We start from the raw sequence: 22,824 nt of genomic DNA, 5'->3' as shown, positions 1-22,824 counted from the left end.
ATGGTGCCATAAAATCTGAAAACTGTGGAGTAGGGGTAATCCCACTATAAATTGTAATAAAAATTACCTCTCCAGACTCTATATTCTCTCCATTAAGTTCATAGACAGTGTCTCTTTGTACATAAAGTTTTATGAAATAAATCGACCATTTCTCCTGTCCTTACCAGATAGCAAGCTGTTTTGATTTAAAAGCTGATAATGATGCAATCCGTTTTTGGTGTTTGTAGAACATTTTAAAAGCATAAATTTCCTTTAACAAACCTTAAATAGAAGGGAAATACTACTTTGCTACTTTTATTTGTACTACAGAGTTAAATATCTCTCTGAGAGAAAGAGTAAATGATGTATTTACCATGGTGGGCCCATCTGTTGTATCCATAAAACAAAGATTTGGTTTCCCTCCTCAGATCTCTGATCTTAAAAGTGTATTAAGCAAACCGCAGCACAATCTAAAATAGCTTTGTGTGAATTGTTTCCAGTATTCAGTGTTTAGAAGGGATTTTCAATTTCTTGATTGCTTTTTTGTCTCTTCTGTGCTAAATCCAAGGGCTCCCTAATTATCTCCAGTGTGGCCTTTGTCAGATGTGAATGTTGTAAATCAGTCCTCTGTAAACAGAGAGACCTTTTAAACAGAGGAAACCTTCTAGAGGCCTAGGTTGTAAATCTCCAAAGAACATGAACTGGACTCTGGAGGAAGTCTTATGTTATAATGAAGGGAGAGTAGGTGCCATTTGAGGCGAAAGTTGGAGAAGCATAAAGTTTTGGTACTCAAAGTAGGTAGGAGTGTTTCAGACCAGGAAAAGAGTAAATAATGAGGGTAGAGGATGAAGGGCGCACAAAAAAATGAAGAATACTGTGCTTGTACTGGAAAGTAGCCCATGAGGTCCCCTCCCACGCAGGTACTGCATATGATACAAAATATGTTGCCTACATCATAGGTACTTTATGTTACTTATAGGAAAGGACTCAAGATCCTCCCTCTTTCAAAGCATTTTAACTCTTGGCTTGGATATATTTATTATGTTATTTGTGAATTTAATTTTCTAACCGCATAAGTAGAGAATAACAAATAAAATGCAAAGAAAATAAGTGATAGGAATACTTCTCAATCGTCATTTTATAACTTGGGTTCCCCAAAATGTCTTCTCAGTAGATTTTTATGGATGCCCAATAGCCACAAAATTTTGTAGCACTTCTCTTTCTGTAGATTTCGTTACTGAAAGTAAATGGATCTACTGATTTTGCACCAGTTTATAGATGCTGAATACCTCCTGAGATTCTCTTCTGCCAATTCCCTTCCCAAATTAGGAAACTCCCTTTATCTGTAGGGGCACTGAGGGTAAAAAAGTGGCAGCCAGCAAAGAAGATGTCAAAATTATTATTAAAGTAAGAACTTGAATAATTGCAGCAAGGTCTTTCTGGATGGGAGCAAATGGGCTAACAAGGCACTAACTTAGTCCTTGGAGAGAATACTTTATTACAGCGTAATAATTGCTTTGGAAATAATGACCATTAGTAGTGAAAGAAAGGTTAAATTATCATCAGTCTATTTGAAAAAGGCAGCAAAGTGTGTAATAAATATTGTAAATATGTTTATTAAAAATCATTTAAATAATATTAAATAACCTTTATTGAATGCTTTTACATTCTTTCTGCTTTACATGTGTTATCTTTAAGCCCAACAGTAACCAACATATAGATATTATTGTCAGTCTTTTGCATTGAGAAAACTAAGACTCATGTAACTTTCTGTACCACTTATAAGGGCACAGCTTAAAAGTGGTAGAGCCTTGAATTAAATCAGAATTTCTAAATACTCCATAGCCATTTTGCTGTGCTTAGGCTTGATGCTTTAAAAAGTATGCCTTAATTATCTAGAGAATGTGTCAGTTTTAAATATCCAATTCCATAGTTCCTCAAATTAGGTGGCATTATGTTTTTAAAATCATTTAGTTTTTTGACAAGGATTAAAATTTATTATATATGAAATCTATTATATATGTAAATAAGTGCATACGTGTGTGTGTGTGTATAAATTGCATGAGGTAATTCCATGTTGCTAAATATTGAAATTATAGTACTGTATCATGTATTTTCATTTCTTTAGCATCCTGCAGCCTGAAAAACAACAGCCTTAAGCTGTAGGTTAACATTTCTAGGTGTAGGAAAATTTTGTCAAAGTGTGGTTCACTGAGTTTCAGAGAACGACATCCATGTCATTTTTAGACATGTCTGGCCCCTGCCTGAAGCTCTTTTGATCAGGGAATTGGTTAGAAAGACATATACAACACAGACATGCCTGTTCTATCTTGCCTCGTTGTGGTAGTAGTAATTTTCTGGAAAACACAAGGGGAAACTACAAAATAAAGACATGGCCAACATTTATTATTACTGTTATAATTATATTTATTTTTCTTAGATTAATGAGTTCAATAAAATTCTGAGCACTAGCCAATAGCTAATGATCATTATAACATTACAGTTTTAGAATTATCCAAGCTTATATAGCAGATGTTCAGAAATGCCTTCTTCAAAATTAGAAACTAAATTCAATAAAGTGTGTGTTTGGTTATGGAGAATAGCTTCATAGTAAAATCTGACATCTTCCAGTTTTTGTTTCAGTGTCTTTTCAGAGCCATATAGTATCTTTTCTGTTTGTGTAGTTCTCTATTATTTATTAGGTTTATCAAAGAGTAAAAGATCTTGCGTGCTGTCCAGAATGTGTTGGTATCATGGTATGTCGTAGGAAGTATTTTCTAGCACATTCTGGAAGTCATTGTTAAAGTAGATCATTATCCATTTATCATCTAACAAATGAGCGCTCACTGGTGATGCACTACTTAGTGGCATTATTGTGCCCATTGGTATAATCTACAGTAATCAAGATAGTATAACCTCCAATTATGTGTTTTATTATCTCATTATCCACCTTGCAACTAATGCAACTATTAACAAGCGCATTTCTTGCCATTCTTGGCCAATTGTGATTACTTTAATAGTTAGTCACCGTGATAAGTCCCTCATACTTAAAATAAACCTCCTTTCAATCATAACTTACACTAGTTTTAACTATATAATTTTGTGTGATCTGATATAAACAGAGGATTACAGTTTTGTCCATTTACAAGTCTAAATAAGCCACTGAATGGTTCATAACTATTTTTCAGTATTGTGTTCTATATTTATAATTACAATGAACGTTGAGAATGCAATCATCCTTAATAGCAAGAATAAGCTACCACAGACTTTTTTAGCATTATTTATTCATTCCCTACCTCATTCCAGAAAAGATATAGGCGGGCTAAGCCATATTATTACTATTCACTCAGTAATCCAGCCAATTATTATTGTTCAGGCAGTCAGAATTTGCAGAGACCTTGCGTATTTGTAAGTTTCAAAATGCAGTGTCCGTCTGATACCCGGGCATGTTAGAATATGCTCCGAGAAGAACTTGGTACTAGACTTTGTTTATGCATCTATATGTAAATATAAATGCACATATACAGAGACAGATATATGTGGACATGTATATATTTTTATTAAAAAATGATACCACCTACAACTTTATAAAGCAAATGAAACTAGTTGACATTATAAAAGTCTTGGATTTTATTCCCTATCTTGTAACATCTCAGTGAGAAAAAGATCTTTATTATTTCAACAGGGATGTTGATTTTCATACTGATTTATTTTGTTTGTTGCTCTCTGACTCATCTGTCAAAACTAAATAAAATTTGGCCTGCCTGATTCAAAAATTAAGATTTCTTTTTTAAATTTTAATCTCCAATTTTTCAACCTTTTGCTTTATCCAGGAATTGTGCAGTGTATTTCTTTCCATTCACTTATTCATGTGATTAATACACATTCATGATTTAACCACATGCACAACATACAGTACTCACAATACGCTCATAGTCAAATGGATAAAGCAGACTAAAAAGCCACAGTGAGACGAGCTCTGTAATTCCAGTGAACCCAGGCCCACAGAGGTGGATTGCAGAGGAAGAGGGGTGGTACACTCGGTGGTGGTATTGGTTGGCGGTGAGGTGTGGTTATCACTTCAGGAGAAGGCTGTTTCTCAGAAGAAAGTATTAGTTACATTCTCTATGTAACAATGGAGGAAAGGAAGGGCAGTTTTTTAAAAATGCACAGTCTTGGAAATACGGAAAGGTATACTGTATCCAGGTAGATAGATTCAACGAGTAGATAGGTTAGTATTGTTCAAATGAAAAGTACTTAAAAGAAATGGAAATGAAGTTTAAGGGCAGCATTCATGTAGGTAGTTATCACAGGCCTTCTGTGCCGAGCTAAGAAGTTATTTACTGAACTCTACAGGGAAGCACAGGAAACTTGGAAGTAGATGGGAGTTAACATGGTAACACTAAAATTTGGGGGATGGAAGGTTGAATGTATTGAAAATAGAGGGAGGGAGACAAGTTAGGAGACTATTGCAGGAAGCCAGGTGAGAATTCCTGAGAGCCTGGGCAGGGCAGTGTGAATGGAAATGTGATAGAACTTCTTGGCAAGTTGGATGTCAAGGATAAAGGAAAAGATAAATCTAGGATAATGCCCAGGTTATTGTTCTGGCACAAGTAGAAAAGCTGACAAAAGCATGAAAGAAAAGTTAAGAGACATTGGTTGAAGTATTCTAACGTATATCTAAAATGACATTTATTGGAATAGATAGAACGCAACTTTAGAGAGATGTCTTGGAATTTGGGAAAATTAAGGGAGATTATGAATCTTAGATTGTAGACAAACTCAGTAAAAATCAACTCATATCTAGATATAGTGCAGTGAAATTGTCAAGCATGAGTTCCCTAAAGAAAACCTTAAAAGCTTATCTGCAAAGGAATGTAAGAATAAAAAGACTTTGAGCAACAACAGATGCCGGAAAGCAATGCAAGAGGCTCCTCAATGGGTTGAAAGATCCTGAAATTCTGTACTGGGCTGAAATAAAATTCCATCGAGTGAAATTAAAAAAAAAAAAAATTGGACATACATTGACTACAAGCTTACTGCCCACACATATGAGTCTTATGCTGAAAAGACTCATGAAGAATATACTTTTGCAAACAGAAAAACCCGAAAGGAAAGGAGAGCTTAGAACTGGTTTGAAAAATATAGATAAACATATGCATGAAGATAACTTTTAATTAACTCTTGATAGTAAAACATGCACCAAAATTCTGGATGGGCCAGACACAGTGACTCACGCTTGTATTCCCAGCACTTTGGGAGGCTGAGGCGGGCAGATCACTTTAGGTCAGGAGTTTGAGACCAGCCTGGCCAATGAAATTTGGCCTGCCGGATTCAAAAATTAAGATTTCTTTTTTAAATTTTAATCTCCAATTTTTCAACCTTTTGCTTTATCCAGGAATTGTGCAGTGTATTTCTTTCCATTCACTTATTCATGTGATTAATACACATTCATGATTTAACCACATGCACAACATACAGTACTCACAATACGCTCATACAATAGTCATTGTATTTTCTCTAATGAAAATACAAAATTAGCCGAGTGTGGTGGCAAGCGCCTGTAATCCCAGCTACTTGGGAGGCTGAGGCAGAAGAATCACTTGAACCCGGGAGGCAGGGGTGGCAGTGAGCCGAGATTGCACCATTGCACTACAGTCTGGGTAACAGAATGAGACTCCATCTCAAAATAAAAATAAAAATAAAAAATTCTGGACCAAATGATAAATGGGGAAGGTGGGAGTGTTCCTTGGATAGTTATAGCATTCTCAATCTAGTGTTTGGGAGGAGAACTGACAACATGGCATAATTTTAGACTTCTGAAAAATTTTAATATCTGGAAATACTAAGTCTTACAACAGGATGGGGAAGTGTGGGTATTCACATACCAATGGGAGTGTAAATGGATTCAACAACTTTGGAGATCAATTTGGCAATATTTGGTAAAATTGATATGGGCACCCCATAATTTTCAGATGTATACTATGAAGAAAGTTGCAGCAGCATTTGTAATAGTGAATATTTTTAACAAATTAATTTCTCATCACTAAAAGAATAGATAAATAATACTGCTCCATTTAGAAAATGGAATCTTTTACTATTAAATGAAAGAGTATGAATAAATCTCAAAAATACAATGTTAAATGAAAAAATCAATTAGAAATGTCATATTGTTGGCCAGTTGTGGAGGCTCATGCCTGTAATCCTTATGCTTCGGGAGGCCAAGTTGGGCAGATCACTTAAGGCCAGGAGTTCAAGATCAGTCTAGGCAGTGCGGTGAAACCCCATCTGTACAAAAAATACAAAAGTTAGCCAGGCATGATGGCCCATGTCTGCAGTCCCAGCTACTCTGGAGGCTGAGATGGCAAGATCACTTGAGCCTGGGAGGTCAAGTCTACAGTGAGCTGAGATCATGTCACTGCACTACAGCTTGGGTGACAGAGTGAGACCCTGTCTCAAAATATATACGTGTGTGTGTGTGTGTGTGTGTGTGTGTGTGTGTGTGTGTAGGTATAATATTGTTATATGCCATTTTAAAAAGAGCAAAACTGTAGGTATTGTTCATGGATATGCATGTAGTTCAGGGCCAAAAATATGAGTAGGAAGGATCTACACCAGAATACTATGGAAGAAGGAAACAAAATAGGAATTGAAAAAATACAGAGGAGCTTTTAGCTCTTTCTGTGATATTTAACTTAATGATCTAAAGGAAATACCATGAAATGTTTAGATATTTTGAATCTTTTGGGAAAATAAATAGCCATTATATGTAAGCCTGGGATTTCTTAACTGAGAAATGACTTGGCATGAAAGAAAATCTGTAAGTAACAAATTTATAAGCAAGTTAATGAGGGAGCAAGTAGTAGACCCTATGTTAAGTGGCTGTTTATATTTTCTTTTATATGAAGGATAGTTGGATTTGAGAAATAGTGGAAAGAAATGATTTTCAAGATTTAGGGAATTCTCCTTTCAGGAATGAGATAAATAAAAATGTTGAAGAATTGATTTGGCCCCTGACGTCTTATTTGATAGCTTAAATATGGCAGGCACATAGAAAGCTTAGCTACCCTCTTATTAACAGATGGATTTGGTTAGGGTGTAATGAGACACCCTGGCTCTCAGATCTCAGCTAGCCTCAGGGACAGCAGGTGCTTAGAGTGGAGGTAACCTGGCATCTTTGGTCAAGGAAATCAAGGCCAGATGATGTTTAGAATACATATTATTAGAGCAGCATGAATTTCACTTTTTTTTTTTTCAGTGGAAAATCTGTTTTCCTTACATTACAAAAGACAGTATCCAACCTTTCTATTTGTGAAACAACTACACACAACAACCTCAAGCACCATGTGATTTATCAGTAATTTGCCTGGCAAAGCCCAAGACCTCATCCTCTGTCATAGCTCTTATCTTCTTCAGAAAGTGTCTCTTCACAAAACCAAAATGGGCTTTCTAAAGAAGTTAGTGTAAGCCCAGTTTAAAGTTGGGAAAGCAGAAAAGAGACTAGTGTGTAACTCACGTGCTCTCTTGGTGTTGTAGTATATACTATAGCAGTGTTCTTACTTGCTGTACCTGGCCTGTCTCGAGACAGAATTTTACTTTGATCTTGTTCTTCAAGAGTCATTTCCGGAGATACCGCCACCGCCACCTCCCTAAACAAGTCAGACGCTTGAGTTCCTGGGCTTGGGAAAGGGTCTGACCAAACAAACTCCAATGCAGTGGCCATAACTGAAGCCCAGGGAAGTCATACCACTTCTAGTTGGTGGAAACCTCGCCAGCCTTCACAGAGACTAGACAATTTATCATAACAGGGGCAGAAGGGGAGCAGTGTTACAAAATATGGAAATAACATCTCTTTAACAGACTCCAAAACAGAGAGAATACTTTTTTTTTTTTTTTTTTTTTTGAGGCAGAGTTTCACTCCTGTTGCCCAGACTGGAATGCAATGGTGCGATCTCAGTGCACTGCAACCTCCGCCTCCTGGGTTCAAGCGATTCTCCTGCTTCAGCCTCCCAAAAGCTGGGATTACAGGTGTGCACCACCACACCTGGCTAATTTTGTATTTTAGTAGAGATGGGGTTTCACCATGTTGGCCAGGCTGGTCTCGAACTCCTGACCTCAGGTGATGCGCCTGCTTCAGCCTCCCAAAGTGCTGGGATTCCAAGTGTGAGCCACTGTGCCTGGCTTGAAATTAGAAATCTATGTTTCTAACAGGTTGATGCACCCTAATGGTATTGTTCTTTCTTATAAAAGCAACACCAAACAGAATTAATGTGGAAAATACCTATCATCCAATTTTACAGAGTAAATTTTTCTCTTTGGAGTTTGTATAAGATGAGGACATGAACAAATATGTCCTTCAACCAAGATTGAAACACAGGAAAAAAATATAGTAATACTGTTCCTTTGGCTCAAAGAGATTCAGGTCATTTTTGAATAGTGACAGCATTCACCATAGGATGGGACAATCCTGAGGAATGCACTGGGGAAGTGAAGAGTCAGCACTTAATTTTGTTCTCAAAAAGAAAAATTATATTTTATGATTTTAGCAGAGGAGACCCTGACATTCACAGATGATACAACATCTAAGATCGGCTTTCCTCGATGTCCCAGAAGTCTGTTATGTAGTGCTTATATTTAAGTTCCAAGTTAGAATCGTATGCACTGGGGGATCAGTTTATGAGTGAGACTGCCCAACTACAGGGCTCATCTCAATGTTGCTTTGTGTTCTCTGCCTGTGGCCCTCACAGTAACTCTTGTGAAGTGTAGGTGGAAATGTTCCTCTGTGTAAACGCATTTATCATCGATCAAATGTGAAAGAAAACTCTCATAGTGTTGTTTTTTTTTTTAATGTGATGTGAAGATGTACACAAGAAATATGTGATTCTTGATGGAAACGTGTTCAGGGTGTAGGGACAAATGTATCCATCCTTGAAGCCAGGGGAGGAGAGTTTTTAAGAAGAGGACAGGCCAGCTGTGGTAGCTCACACTTGTAACCCCAGCACTTTGGGAGTCCGAGGCAGGTGGATCACCTGAGGTCAGGAGTTCAAGGTCAGCCTTCCCAATAAGGTGAAACCCTGTCTCTACTAGAAATACAAAAATTAGCTGGGTGTGGTGGTGGGCGCCTGTAATCCCAGCTACTCAGGAGGCTGAGACAGGAGAATAGCTTGAACCTGGGAGGCAGAGGTTGCAGTGAGCCAAGATCGCGCCATTGCACTCCAGCCTGGGCAACCAAAGCGAAACTCTGTCTCAAAAAAAAAGAAAAAGAAAAAAAAGAAGAAGAAGAGGAGGCCAGAACTACAAATGAAGAGGGATAACTAAACCTTGAAAGCTATAGAAAGGTCCAACAGCATATATATAAATAATTCTCAATTTTGAGGATTTTTGATGGTCTTAGACCATATTTTCAAGAATGTCTACTCTGCTTCTAAAAGGAATTCAATCATGATTATGTATCAAGACTTATCTTTAACCTTGCAGGTTTAAATATACTCTAAAATGAGGCACGGAGAGCATACTAATTGAAGGGAGACAGCAACACTGATTCTCAATGTGGCACAATAGTTCTGTATGTCTCTGCCCCACCCCTTGCTCTTTTAACTTTTTAACTTTGAAACTAGCAGAGAACCCTTCCATGGTAAATCATTTACATGCTATCTAGCTGTATATACCGTAGTTGATATAGAAGCAGACTTAAGTTCAAGGTGGATTTTTTGCTCTTTTTTCTCTTTTATAAGTATTTCTTATATTTAAAGTACCTAAGACTAGGGCTGTGATTTGGTGGTACTTAAAATTATTATAACAGATTTTAATCTGCCTTGAAAGATTCCATTTTACTCAGCACACGAACTGGAAAACACAGATGGGGCAACAGACCAACTAAGGAAAATAAGAAAAGTGAATAAAATGGCCGTGGATTAATGCCTAAAACCTTCTCTGTACATTACAGATGAAAATGAGTTTGGTGATCTCATTGTTCCCTATATGTGTGTACCACGAAATCACTTTATTATTATTTTACATCTCTGCCTATAGTGGTTTCAGTTTTTAATAAATCAGTTTGAGCTGATTGACTTTGGTTTGGAGCAGTTATAATGAATGAACAAAAGGCAAAGGTTATGGGGAATAGTGATGTGGTGATATCTCAAAGGGCTCCTAGAGTTCAGGGCTCATGGCCAACTCTAGAGTTAGTGGAAGCACACACAGTGGAAAAGCCTACTTATTAATGGAAAATTTTATGAACTTTTAGAAATCACAAAAGCCTTCTATGCTCTAAGACGTACTTTCAGGAAATAAGACAATTGTAAATCTCTATTCATTTTCTTTTTATAAACAAGAAAAGTAGTTTTAGTCATGCTTCTTTAGAAAATTAAGCTGTACTAGCTGTTGTGATTTCAAAAAATATGAATTTTTAAGTTATATTTTATTATTTTTTTTAATAGAGATGGAGTCTCACTTTGTGACCCAGTCTGGTCTTGAATTCCTAGGCTCAAGCGATCCTCTAGCCTGGGCCTCCCACAGTAGTGGAATTACAGGCATGAGCCCACCACACCCAGCCTAAACTATGATGAAGGATGAAATTCCTTCATGTTAGTTTCTAAGCAGTAATTCATGTGATAGAAGTGAGAGGTATTTAGTAGTGTTTAAAATGATTTCCTGAAAGGAAAGGAAAGCCCATTAAATGGAATTTAGCTGGAAAGTGAATAAAAATTATGAACGTTTTCATTCCCATGTCATCCCAAACCAAAAATATAATCTAAGACTTCAGAGAATAATAGAAATTTAATGATTGTGACTTTTCCCTCACAAATGTTAATATTAGAATGTAAGTCAGAATGTAATTTTTTAAATGCAATGTGAGCTGGACACTTGTATCATCATATTGCAGAATCTCTCACTAGCTGGGAATTACTGTGATCATTTTCAGTAGAGATCTGCATTTATTAGCATCATCTTCATCAGTAAACGTTACATTTTACTGTGTACAAGGGAGTGTAATTGATGTGATCTCCCCTCTCAAGGAGTAAACAGGATAATTGGAGATAGAAAATAAGTAAGTGCCTAACTATAATTCAAAATGAAAAGTGCAAAAATGCCATGAAAATATATAAATACCAAAGCATGGGTATCCTTTAAAAAGGAGAGATGCATTTAGTTGGAGAATGAAAAGAAGGGCCATGAAGGTATTATTCTGTAGGAAGGGTAGGTTTTGTTGGCAGAATTGTGAATGGAAGGAAATGGCCAGATAAAGCCGGATTCAGGGGCTTCGGGGGTAAGACTCATCATTGTTCCCAGTGGAAAATGAGTTGTAGGATGTGGAGGGCTGCTGAACCGTGTCTGGTAGATGGGGGGAAAAAGTTAAGAATTTCTAAGTAAGGAATGTCTTAAGGAAAGCCCTGCATGCATTCAGTTACCAGAGAAATGCTACATGGGACAGTGTGTACGACAGGACTTCAAGGAAGTCGATGAGAAGCAGTGGGAAAAGAAAATAGTCATTGGGTAAAAGCAAAAGCACTTAGCAACCGATTTAATGAGGGGCACAAATGAAATGAATGAAAATTTGGAACCTGGGTAATTGGGAAAAGGATCTCTCAGTTGAAACTCAGAAACTAGGAGAAAGAATAGGACTTGTGTTTGAAATGGTTTTTTGAGGAATACTAGTCAGTACAGTACGATGCTGGAAATGAGACTGGTGTTTAGGGAAGAAGTCAGAGCTGAGAATGTTGATTTGGTATTCATCCCCTCGGAGATAGCAACTGAAACTGGGGAAGTTATGGAACTCTGTGGAATTGCTGAGAAGCTGACCAATAAAGAGGTGACAGAAAATAATAGGTAGCGAAACCTAGGGCAGCCGCTAACACTTAGGGGTATGCAGAAAGGAGATGAAGAGGTTAGAAGGATAGATAACCAGAGAGAGACAAAGACCCAAGAGAATAATGTATTTCAGTTGGCAAATACTTTTTCTAAAGCCAGATATTATTTTATAGCCAGACCTACAGTTTCTGTGACAATGACTCAGTCCTGCTGTTGTAGCACTAAAGGTGCCAGATTAAGAAGTAAACGACCATGGCCGAATAAAACTTTAATTACAAAGATAGGTGGCAGGGCCCACAGGGCTTAGTTTGCCTATCCCCGAGGCCAAGGGAGAGGAAATTTTTAAGAAGAAGCCAGAAATGGAAGTGAAAAGGAATAACCAACAGTCTTGAAAACTGTAGAGAGATCCAACAACATTACAACTGAGAAGTGGACCTTGCACTAGGGAATTATAAGAACATTATGAGGTTATTTTTTAATATAATGGTAGCAGAAGCCATTACACTGTCAAGTACACAGACAAAAATTGGGGGAAAAATGAGTAAATTGCATATTATATCTACACAGTACCAACATCCCAAGATTTACATAACTGATTGAAATGTTAAATAGTCATCTGGGGTTATGGCCGTCACAGTTGCTGCTCTGTAGAGGCATTAGCAGTAGCAGAAGTAAAAGAAACAAGAAACAAGGCATCATCAAAGCATTAGTAAGCAAAATGGGACCCTGGAGAGCTATTTCTAATCTTGGAGTTCACCGTCCTTTGAGTCAAGCTTTATTTACTTATGAATGTTTCTCTCACTATTTGTTTTGATGTGCTAGGAAAATAGTCTGTTTGAACAACTGATATTCTGAAACCAAATGAAGTCAGAATATCAGTTGTACAAACATATTAGGAAGGGCGTGCCACATAGACCTTGATGTAACAAAGTCCTGAGTTTTAATTGACTATGTGTGCAGCCAGCATGAGGCGACCAAAGAGAAAAAAGCTAGTGTTGTCTTTAGAGAGTATTAACGTCATAGATGATTCCTATGTGTGTGGCTCCAGCTGAATCCTCCTATGCTCCAGGCACAGATAGCCAGAGGGATCCTTATCAAATGACACAGTTTTGTATCATGTCACCCTTCTGCTCAGTACCCTCCAATGACTTCCCTTCTCACCCAGAGCAAAACTGAAAAGCCTCTGTCACCCTCGAAGGCCCTCTGTACTCTGCATGGCCTCTGCCTCCTCTCATCCAGTTCCCTGTATTGGTTCCAGCCACAGCTTCCTTACAGGTCCTCATGCACAGGAAACATGTTCCTACCTTATCACCTTTGCACCTGTTATCTTCTCTGCCTGGAATGCCCCTCACCCCACAGACAAAACCCAGAAACCCTCACCTGCAAGCTTCTCTCGCTCAATTCCTTCAAGCCGTTGCTCAAATATCTTCTTCTCCATGTGGCCTTTCCTGGCCACCATCTCAAAAATTGTCCAGCCGCCACTAAGCAACCCCATCTACTTTCCTGCTTCATTTTTCTATATGGCACTTACTATCTGACATAGTATATCTTTTTCTTTTTTGTTAATGATTTCTGTCTCTGCAGTGTGAGAGCAGGAATTTTAATCTGCCTTGTTCACTCTCTCCAGCAGCCAGAAGACTGCTTGCTACCTCATAGGTGTTCAATAAATATCTGTTGACTAAATACATAAGTGATGTAAAGAAGTAGTAGTTTTATTTATTATCCAATATGTGTTCTGCCTCTGTAATGGTATTTTCAGTTTAGGTATGTGTAAGAAGAAAACTGCCTAATTTGAATAGTCCAGGAGATGGTGAGAGATTTAGAAGGAGTGTTATATAAGGGAATGAGTGAAGAAGCAGTAAATTTACCGTCAGGGTAAAACAGAATGATGATTGACTACTAAGAGTCAGGCTGGGACTAAATGCTTTGCATATATTATCTTTACTCCTTAGAGCAGCAGTAGCAGGAGAAGAAACTGAAGATTCCCTGTGCGAAATCATTGCCCAAGGTCAGATACTTGCAAATGACAGGGCCAGAAGCCATCCCATGTTCCCTGAAGCCAGAGCCGTGTTTTCATCCTAAAGAAGCTTCATGACCCTCATTTTTTGGAACAATTTCTGCCTAGAATGTGTTGGAAGAGGATTCTTCTACCCACTGATACTATGAATTTTCCCAAACATTCCTCCCCAAACATTCATTTTTCCCTTTTCCTGCACTCCCCCTCTGCCCTCCTTTCTGGAATAAAGCAGCAGCTCTCCTGGAAACCGGGGTTCCTCTAACTGGGACGCGTTTCAGCCTTGGCAAGGCTAACAATTAGGGCATCTGCAGGTAGCAGGGAGCCTGTCAGTGGCTAAAAGAGGGAGAAAAGAGGCCCATCAGCCCTGTGGCCCCTGCCTGGACAGCCACCTCACACCTTCCATCTATGTATGGCCCTCTTCTCTCCAGTTCTGGCATGTGGAGGTGAAGGGATTCAGTATCTGCTTCTAGGATTCATTCCTGTTAGGAAATGTTAATCTGTCAGCTTTCGTATATGTTCTTAGATTGTTGTGTTGTACACGTTTAATATTGCAACTTTTCCTTAAGAGTGGGTGCATAGGCAGGTTTACTTCAACAGAGGTTAGAAGACTGTTCTTTAGACAGCACGCACGCTGGGGTGAGGGGAGGTGAGAATGAATTAGTGTCCCCTGCATCTGTGTCAGTCTACTGTTACACGAGGGGAGGAAACAAGCAAAGTTTAAATGTCTCATGTGAGTTGAAGAGAAAAAACATGAAATATACCTTTGAGTGACTGTACACCAGGGAGAACCCACTCATATGAGCATCCTATCAAGTCTCAGCTAAGGAGAAGAGCTGAAAAAGTGTTTGGCCAGTGCAGTGGCTTACACCTGTAATCCCAGCTACTTGGGAGGCCGAGGCAGGAGAATCACTTAAATCTGGGAGGCAGAGGATGCAGTGAGCCGAGGTCGCACCACTGCACTCCAGTCTAGGTGATAGAGTGAGAATCCATCTGAAAAATAAATAAATAAATAAATAAGTGTTGTTCCTCATAACTAAATGGCCCCTTAGGGCCCAAGAAGAACCTTAGCTGCGTAATACTGAAGGATCAAAGAAGATACGTCAAAAGCCAAAGCACCTGTAAATACATTTGAATATTTTGAATTGAAAAGTAAATGATGTAGAATGCAGTAGGTAGCTTTTATGTCACTAAAACAAGGTTGGCTCTTGGGAGGAGAATAAAGAAGAATGTTGTTAAAAGTACCTAGAACTTAAAGTATAATTAAAAAAAAAAAAAAATGTCAAATAGGACACATGAATGCATGGGTCTTGGTTCCAAAAAAAAAAAAAAAAAAAAAAAACAAATCTAATTTTGCAGACCTTAATTGGCTTTAATTTGATTCCAGAATCAGACAACAGTCTGGACCAAAAATGTTCAGAATGCTTCACCCTACATGCAGATTATATTTATAGCCAGAGAAAAGGAGATGACATACAGAAAATGGAAGTGAGGTACAGAGACAGCTCAATTGGTTAAAATGCAGCATATGCCTTAATTGAATCTGGTTTCAACAGTTGGTCACCTTTGATTGACTGAAACTCAGCTACTTGTTGCAAGAGGAGGTTACGGTCTGTTTCCACATCAAGTTAGGTTACAGTTCACTGTATACAGAAGAAACTTTATGCCAAACTTAAAACATGTATAGAGGCAGCTTTAGGCCAAACTTAATTCAGTTTAATATTGTTGTAGGCTGACTAATTGTAGTTGTAGTTCATCTACATCATTGCTAGGAAATCTCTAGAAGGAGCTGGGAGAATAACCTGGTGCATTGACTTTTTATTGCTGCCCTACAACTCACCCTAAAATTTAGTAGAATAAAATAGCAAGTCTTGTGTTTTCTTTCTTTTCTTTTCTTTTCTTTTCTTTTCTTTTTTTCTTTCTTTTTCTTTCTTTTTGTTTTGCTATTTTGTTTTGTTTTGTGAGACAGGATCTCTGTTGCTCAGGCCTGGAGTGCAGTGGTGCGATCGTAACTCACTGGAGCCTCAACCTCCTGGGCTCCAGTGATCCTCTCACCTCAGCCTCCCAAGTAGCTGGGACTACAGGCATGTGCCACCACACTCTGCTTTTTTTTTTAATTTCTTGTAGAGGTGGGGTCTCACTACATTGTCTGGGCTAGTCTCAAACTCCTGGGCTCAAGCAGGCCTCCTGCCTCAGCCTCCTAAGATGCTGGGATTACAGTGGTGTGAGCCACTGCACCCAGCCTAAAACAGCAGGTATTTTATTTGCTCAAAATTCTGTGAGTCAGAAATGTGGCATGCATTTAGCCAGGAAGTTTTTAAGCAGGTCTCACCTGGGGTCACTCATGGTGTAGTCATCTGGCGACTGTAATATAGCTGGTGAGTCTAAAATGGCTCAATGACATGGCTCGCAGTGGGATTGGCTGCCTGCTGAGCAGCATGTCTCTTATAGACTCTCCCGGGCTTCTTCACAAGGTGACTAGGTTCTAAAAACAGCAAGAGAAAAGGGGAAACCCAAGGTACAAGCTCTTTTCAAGCCTCTACTTGTGTCACATTTGCTAATGTCCCATTGGTCACATCATGTCTTAGAGCCAAGCCCAGATTCATTGTTGAGAAGTGGCCACGTCAGGGCATGGATACAGACAGACATGATTTATTGGAGGGATCATTACAGTAACAATCTACCATAGGGGAGTATTTGAAAATCAAAGTAAATCAGTTCAACTTCAGGTGTTGGGTTCTGAAATTTTCTCCCAGGATTTTGACACATGGAATGAAACTCACATAGGATTCCAGAACACCTCCAACTCTGAGGAATGACACCTCTACCAGCAGTGAGCTGGGTTACCCAAAACTGTCTGATCCCTTTTTCATTAAAGAGCAATAAAATCTTCAGTGTAAATTTTTTTCAGGTGTTTATAGATCACCTCCTGTTCTCTTACTTACAGAAGTTGATATTTTTTTGTTTCTGGTGTCCAGGTAACTTTCTTTGGTCTTTAAATGGGCACCCCAGAGAATCAGTCCTTCCTAAATGGGCTGAGATGCTCAAAGACTGATGGAGGTTAACTAGGGTTGATGTCCCTATTCTACATTTAATAAAAATAGAGTGGAATTATGCAAGTATGTAGATAAGCTAATCATCTGACCTAATCAGCAATGCAGATTTTGAAAAGCCTTTCTAATTACTTCCTCAGCTTGGCTGAAGGTATGGGTAAAAAGAGTTTCGCAGCATGATGGTAGCAGATGTATTTCATAATATTTATTGAAAATATTGGAAAGAAATCCTCAATTATGCTCCTGAAAAGTACATCAAAAAGATATCATATTTAACATATTTTAAACTTTCATTAAGATATAAACATAACATAATTATGATCATGTAACAACTCTCACGCAAGGTTTTGGAATCTTTCATACAATTAGACTTTAACTTTCAGAGCCAGATTGCTCATGGTTAACTGCCTCTATCTTCCTTGAGTTGTATTACTTACTATAAGAGCTCTAGTTGTCTTGGACAAAATGGGACTATCAGAATATTTTCTTTTTTCTTGGCTGTTTGCAAATTTGGTACCTTGGCAAAGGCGTCATAGTGCATGATGTTTCAACAACTTTAAATGTTAAATTGTTGACATTTACAGGTATATGCAACACCACACAATATGTGATTTGGAAGCTTAGATAGATCTGATATTCATTTTTCTTGGCTGGCTTTGAATAGTTAAAATGACTCTTAAATGAATCATTCTAGAACAGGATTGCCCCCCAAAGAAGCTATCTATGAATTCCTAACTGAATTCATGTTATTACACAAAGTCATTCCTGGATCCTGCGTTCTTTTAGTGTTGGTTGTTCATCTTGACCTTCCATTCTGTCAGCTGCTCATTATCTTTCCAGTACATTCCTTTTAATATAAGTTATCCCGAGCCAATTTCTGTTGCCTACAGCCAAAATAAATCTTAAGTGATATGGTTCCTTCAAGTGCCCTTCCAGTGACTGAGTAGTTACGCTCTCTGTTACCAGATGGTGATGGAACTGGTGGCTTTGCCCCACGGTTTCCCCAACATCCCTCTTCTAGTGGAACTCCTCCAGAGATCAGATGGCAAATAAACAGTCTTTTTGTCTCATAGCTGGTGGTACAAAGAAAATATTCAAAAGCTCTTAATGAATATTATTGCCTAATTCCTAACATTTGAGGAGGTAGAGAGTCACATGACAGTTAATTGTTTTTTGTTGTTGTTGTTGTTGTTTTGTAAGACAAGGCCGGAAAATATGGATAATCTGGTGTGTGACAGTTTCCTTGTTAGCAATGTTGAAATGAGAGCATAGTTGCATAGGAGCTGAAGGTCATAAACTGTGACACTTTTATATGTCCAAACTCTTAAATCTCTAGATCAGTTCTTCAACCTGGGTACTTCTGCCATTTTGGACTGGTTAATTCTTTGCTGTGAGGGGCTGACTATCCTGTGCATGGTGGAATGTCTAGCAATATCCTTATCCTCTGCCAACTGGATGCCAGTAGCACCCTCCCTGCCCCCCACCGCAAGTTGTGACAAACAGTAATGTCTCTAGATGTTGGCAGGTGTCTCTTGGGAGGCAAATTTGCCCTTGGTTGAGGACCACTACTTTATATTATTTGAATTATCTTCTTTTACATTTAGTATTTACCAGACACTTCCATTGTCCAAAGCACATTTTGGTATATTTACAGGCAGGATGTGTGTCAAATACACGGGTGCACACGAGGTTGACTAGATGTAAGTTCTTTCCTAACCAAGTGTAGTTAGAAATGTGATGAAATATGTTGAAACTGTCTAGATATAGTTTTTCTAGCCAGACTGTAAATAGTAGACACAATCATCCGAAGTTGCCATTTAGTAAAAATGGTGCATTCTCAGCAATTCCACGTGGTTCAATGTAATGTATATGATATATACTAACCAAAAAAAGTGATTTGAGACAAAAAAATGAAATTATGAATTGTACCCAGATGTCATTGTGACCATGATTTCACCTGCATTTTGCCTTCCCCCACAAGCAGTGGTGGTTTTAGAAATCTTAGGCAGCCATACATTTAATAGTGTGGGTGTGTAGCTCATGTGGTACTTTTCACTGAAAAGATATGCCTAGTTTGTGCTCGAAGCGAGGGCTGATAGAAATTCTGGGCAGTGGTTGCTAAATCTATTCATAGGGAAATGGGGGTGGAAATGAAATCTAATTTTTAGAAATATGTGTTAAGGTATGTTGACAGCAACCCAAAGATCTGATAGTCTTGGCCATCAGGGGTCAGAACATTGTGCCATTTCCTGCTTTGACAAATTCACGGTGGGAGAAGAATCATATCTGGAAGTGGCTTTTTGAAAAATAAAATCAGGATAGAGTTCAGGAGCACTGTTAGCACATATAAACAAGATTTCTAAAATGCTACCACTTCTGCCACTTTTATGCCTTCAAATCCCACCTTATAGTCGTAATGAACTTGGAAACAGTGATTCACTGAAGAAAACTATGTATACTTTCTTTTAGTCATGCAAACCCTGTTCTTCTTTTAACTTATTATGAGAGCTATAAGCAACTAATATCTCCTTTCCGCATGCTCTCTACCTTCCAGGGAGAGTGCTAATGAGCAGTGAAATGGCCAGAGCTCTGGCAGCGGAAGCAAGGAGGAGGAGAAACCAGAGGGTTGAACAGTAGCTCAGGAGCTACGTAATCAGCTTTTGACCACTCAGGAGTTGGTAATATTGTGGATTTTATAGTTTCTATTCTATAATCATACCCTGAAACTCTAGAGAGCTGGTATAGGTTTTGTAAATCCAATGAAGGGGAAAAGAATTCCTGTGATGTCTAAAGAATTCCGTTTGCTTGATATGCACAGAAGAGAAGTTCCATGCTTGATGTTGGTCCAGGACAAGGTTAACTTTCTGCGCACTGATTTTAATTCATTATATATGCCTTTTCTCCCCAGCACAAATGGACCCCCGAGGCCTATCTCCCAGACAAAGTAAAAGTGACAGTGATGATGATGACCTGCCAAATGTGACCTTAGATAGCGTTAATGAAACTGGATCTACGGCCCTTTCCATAGCCAGAGCAGTACAAGAGTAAGTATCACATTCACAGGATGAAATAAGAATTGCCAAGGTGTTCAATGGATAATGGAAACTGCAGCGTCTCCTGTCCCCTAGCCATGTCATTCTAGCTGTGAACTGGCATGAATGTCAGCAGCTTTTCATTCAGCTGAATGCTCTTTGGGAGATTAGGGCAGTGAATGGAGTGTTTTAAAGAGTTGGAAATTCATGCTTTGATGAGATATAAGACCTCTGTGCATCTTTTCTAATACCTCCTGCACCCTTCTGAACTCTGCAAAAAAAAAAAAAAAAATTGTTCTTTTTGAACGTCGCTATTTGATTATCATCATCATTATTACACAAAGTCAAGGGAAATATGGCAAGTATTGTTATCTTGTTTTGATAGGAAATTACAGAATAGCTTTTTAGAAGATTTAAATTTGGAAGATAATATGTTCATCCTTTGAAAAGTAGAACTCATATATGATTTTCAAATGAATCTTTTCTCTCTCCTTTTACCTGGACCATATAGGGTTAGATTTCAACCCTCGTTTATTGAAAATAGCTGCTTTTCCATCAGTCAAATTTGTACCTAGAATTGAACCTAAACGACTGAAAAAAAAAATCCATATTTTTTTCATAGAATAATTTTTTCAGCTTCATTGATGTCTAATTGACACATTAAACTTTATATATTTAAAGTATATGTGCTGATTTAACATACATGTACATAGTGAAATATTTACCACAATTAATACATTCATCACCTTACATAGTTGTCTTTTTTGTGTGTGAGAATGCAGAAGTTCTACACTCAGCAAATTTCAAATTTCAGGTATACAGTACAGTATTGTTAACTGTAGTCACCTTGCTGTATATTAGGTCCTCAGAATTTATTCTTCTTCTATCTGCAAATTTGTACCCTTTGACCAGTATCTCCTCTTTTCCCTGACACCCCAGCCTCTGGCAGCCACCATTCCTCTCTGTTCCTATGAATTCAACTTTTTAAAAAATCTTCCACATATAAGTAGTGTCATATAATATGTGTCTTCTAGAGTAATTTTTAATAACATAATACTGAAGATGAGGAGGATTTAAATAGCCACTGTTATTGCTGACACGCTTGTTAATGAACAGTTCACTCAAAATTATCTTAGTTACCTTTACGTCTCTTCTATCAGTTTATTTTCCCCATATGTTGATTAAATACCTACTTTGTTTTATTCATTAGGCTATGACATTAAAAAAATAATGAAAGAGAGCCTTGGTATTGCATATCAGAATTCAAAGCATAAGTGTATGTCTGTGTGTATATAAAATGAATAATATATCTATGTTATAGAGATAATATGTATTATATGTTGATATTGTATATGAATATACATATAATAGGTCAGAGAAAACAAGATATAATGGATCTAAAATGAAATGTGGAGTCAGATCTGGATATAAATTTCCATGCAAGCTCTTAATAGCTGTGTGACTTCTGGCAAGTTATTTAATCACTCTGAGATGAGAAGAAAATCAGAATAGTTACCTGACAGGACTATTGAGAAGGTTTTGATATAGCTATGAGGTATGAAAAGTAAGTCATAAAGTTTGGCATATAGAAAGCTTCAGTTATTGGTGGAATTAATATTATTAGTGATAATAGTAGTAATTAGTAATAATAGTACTAATAGTAATAGTACTAGTGCAGTAGTTTAATTTATAACTACAAGGAAATTTAAGTACAGCAGGTGTCATTATTCTGATTTTATAAATGAAGAGACTAAGGATCAGAGGTTAATGACTTTTCTAGTCACATAATAAATGGTAACAAGACAAAGTTTAGAACTTTCAGCTCCAAAAACATCTTTTTCTAGAGTGCCTATAAATCTGTTACCAGTAGTATTATTCTACTTGAGCACTTATAAAAACATTGTTTGCACGCCTGTAATCCTAGCACTTTGGGAGACCAAGGCAGGAAGATCATGAGGTCAGGTGTTCAAGGCCAGCCTAGCCAACATAGTGAAACCCCATCTCTACTAAAAATACAAAAATTAGCTGGGCGTGGTGGTGAGCGCCTGTAACCCAGCTACTCAGGAGACTGAGGCATGAGAATCGCTTGAACCTGGGAGGTAAAGGTTGCAAGTCAGCCGAGATCACACCACTGTACTCCAACCTGGGCAATAGAGTGAGACTCCTTCTAAAAAAAAAGAAAACAAAAAAAAATGTTTATCTCCTACTTGTTTTGGTCAAATAACTTAGTTTCTCCAAAGCAAATGTTAACTTGAGCCAGCATAGACACTGAATCCAAGAGATTGCTGAGATCTTCCTTATCCCTGACTCACCACAGTCAGCACAGTGATTCTGATTTTGTGTGAGCTAAATCCTAAAATTGAGGAGTCTGTGTTCTCATCTGTATATTTAGACTAAATGATGATAAGTTTCAATTCTGAGATGAGTACGTTTCACAGACATTTTAATCACATTGTTTTCCTGCATCATTCTAATGTGTATTTAATTTGTGTGTGTGTGTGATATGTGTGTGTGTGTGTGTCTTTATAAATATATGCATTTCTTGTAAATTAAACTTTAAAGTTTGGAACTGTGATGACTAAAATCTAAAGTATGCTTACGGCTGGGCACGGTGGCTCACACCTGTAATCCCAGAACTTTGGGAGGCTGAGGCGGGTGGATCACGAGGTCAGGAGATCAGGACCATCCTGGCCTAAATAAATAAATAAATAAAGTAAAATAAAATAAAAAAGTATGTTTACTCCATTTAGAACTTATATAGCAAATAATTATACTGACTTCTTAAATATAACTATTTTTGTGCTTTTAATAGTATGTACTTATTATATATTAGTATATTTTAATGTGTAACTATTTAATAGAAACCTCAGGAACTGGAGCTTAATTATCAATATAACCTTTCTGATTTGCTTTTTTTTCTTCTTCTTCTCGCTCT

At 37.8% G+C, this 22,824-nt stretch overlaps 1 protein-coding gene across 5 annotated transcripts in view; it reads left to right on the top strand.

The window, feature by feature from the left end:
• The window catches only part of KLF12 (KLF transcription factor 12), a 469,330-nt gene that overhangs the window by 320,327 nt on the left and 126,179 nt on the right, over nt 1–22,824 (top strand). For all 5 annotated transcript variants that reach the window (XM_017889438.1, XM_017889439.1, XM_017889440.1 and 2 more), the window contains one exon: nt 19,766–19,901. In XM_017889438.1, coding sequence (XP_017744927.1) covers nt 19,766–19,901 — 136 coding nt within the window. The remainder of the gene's footprint in view (nt 1–19,765; nt 19,902–22,824) is intronic.

This window comes from Rhinopithecus bieti, unplaced genomic scaffold (genome assembly GCF_001698545.2).
Source record: "Rhinopithecus bieti isolate Rb0 unplaced genomic scaffold, ASM169854v2 scaffold_17962, whole genome shotgun sequence".
NCBI classification, from domain to species: Eukaryota; Metazoa; Chordata; class Mammalia; order Primates; family Cercopithecidae; genus Rhinopithecus; species Rhinopithecus bieti.
Note: the sequence above shows the minus strand (reverse complement) of the source record. Positions and strands in the feature narration are given on the sequence as shown.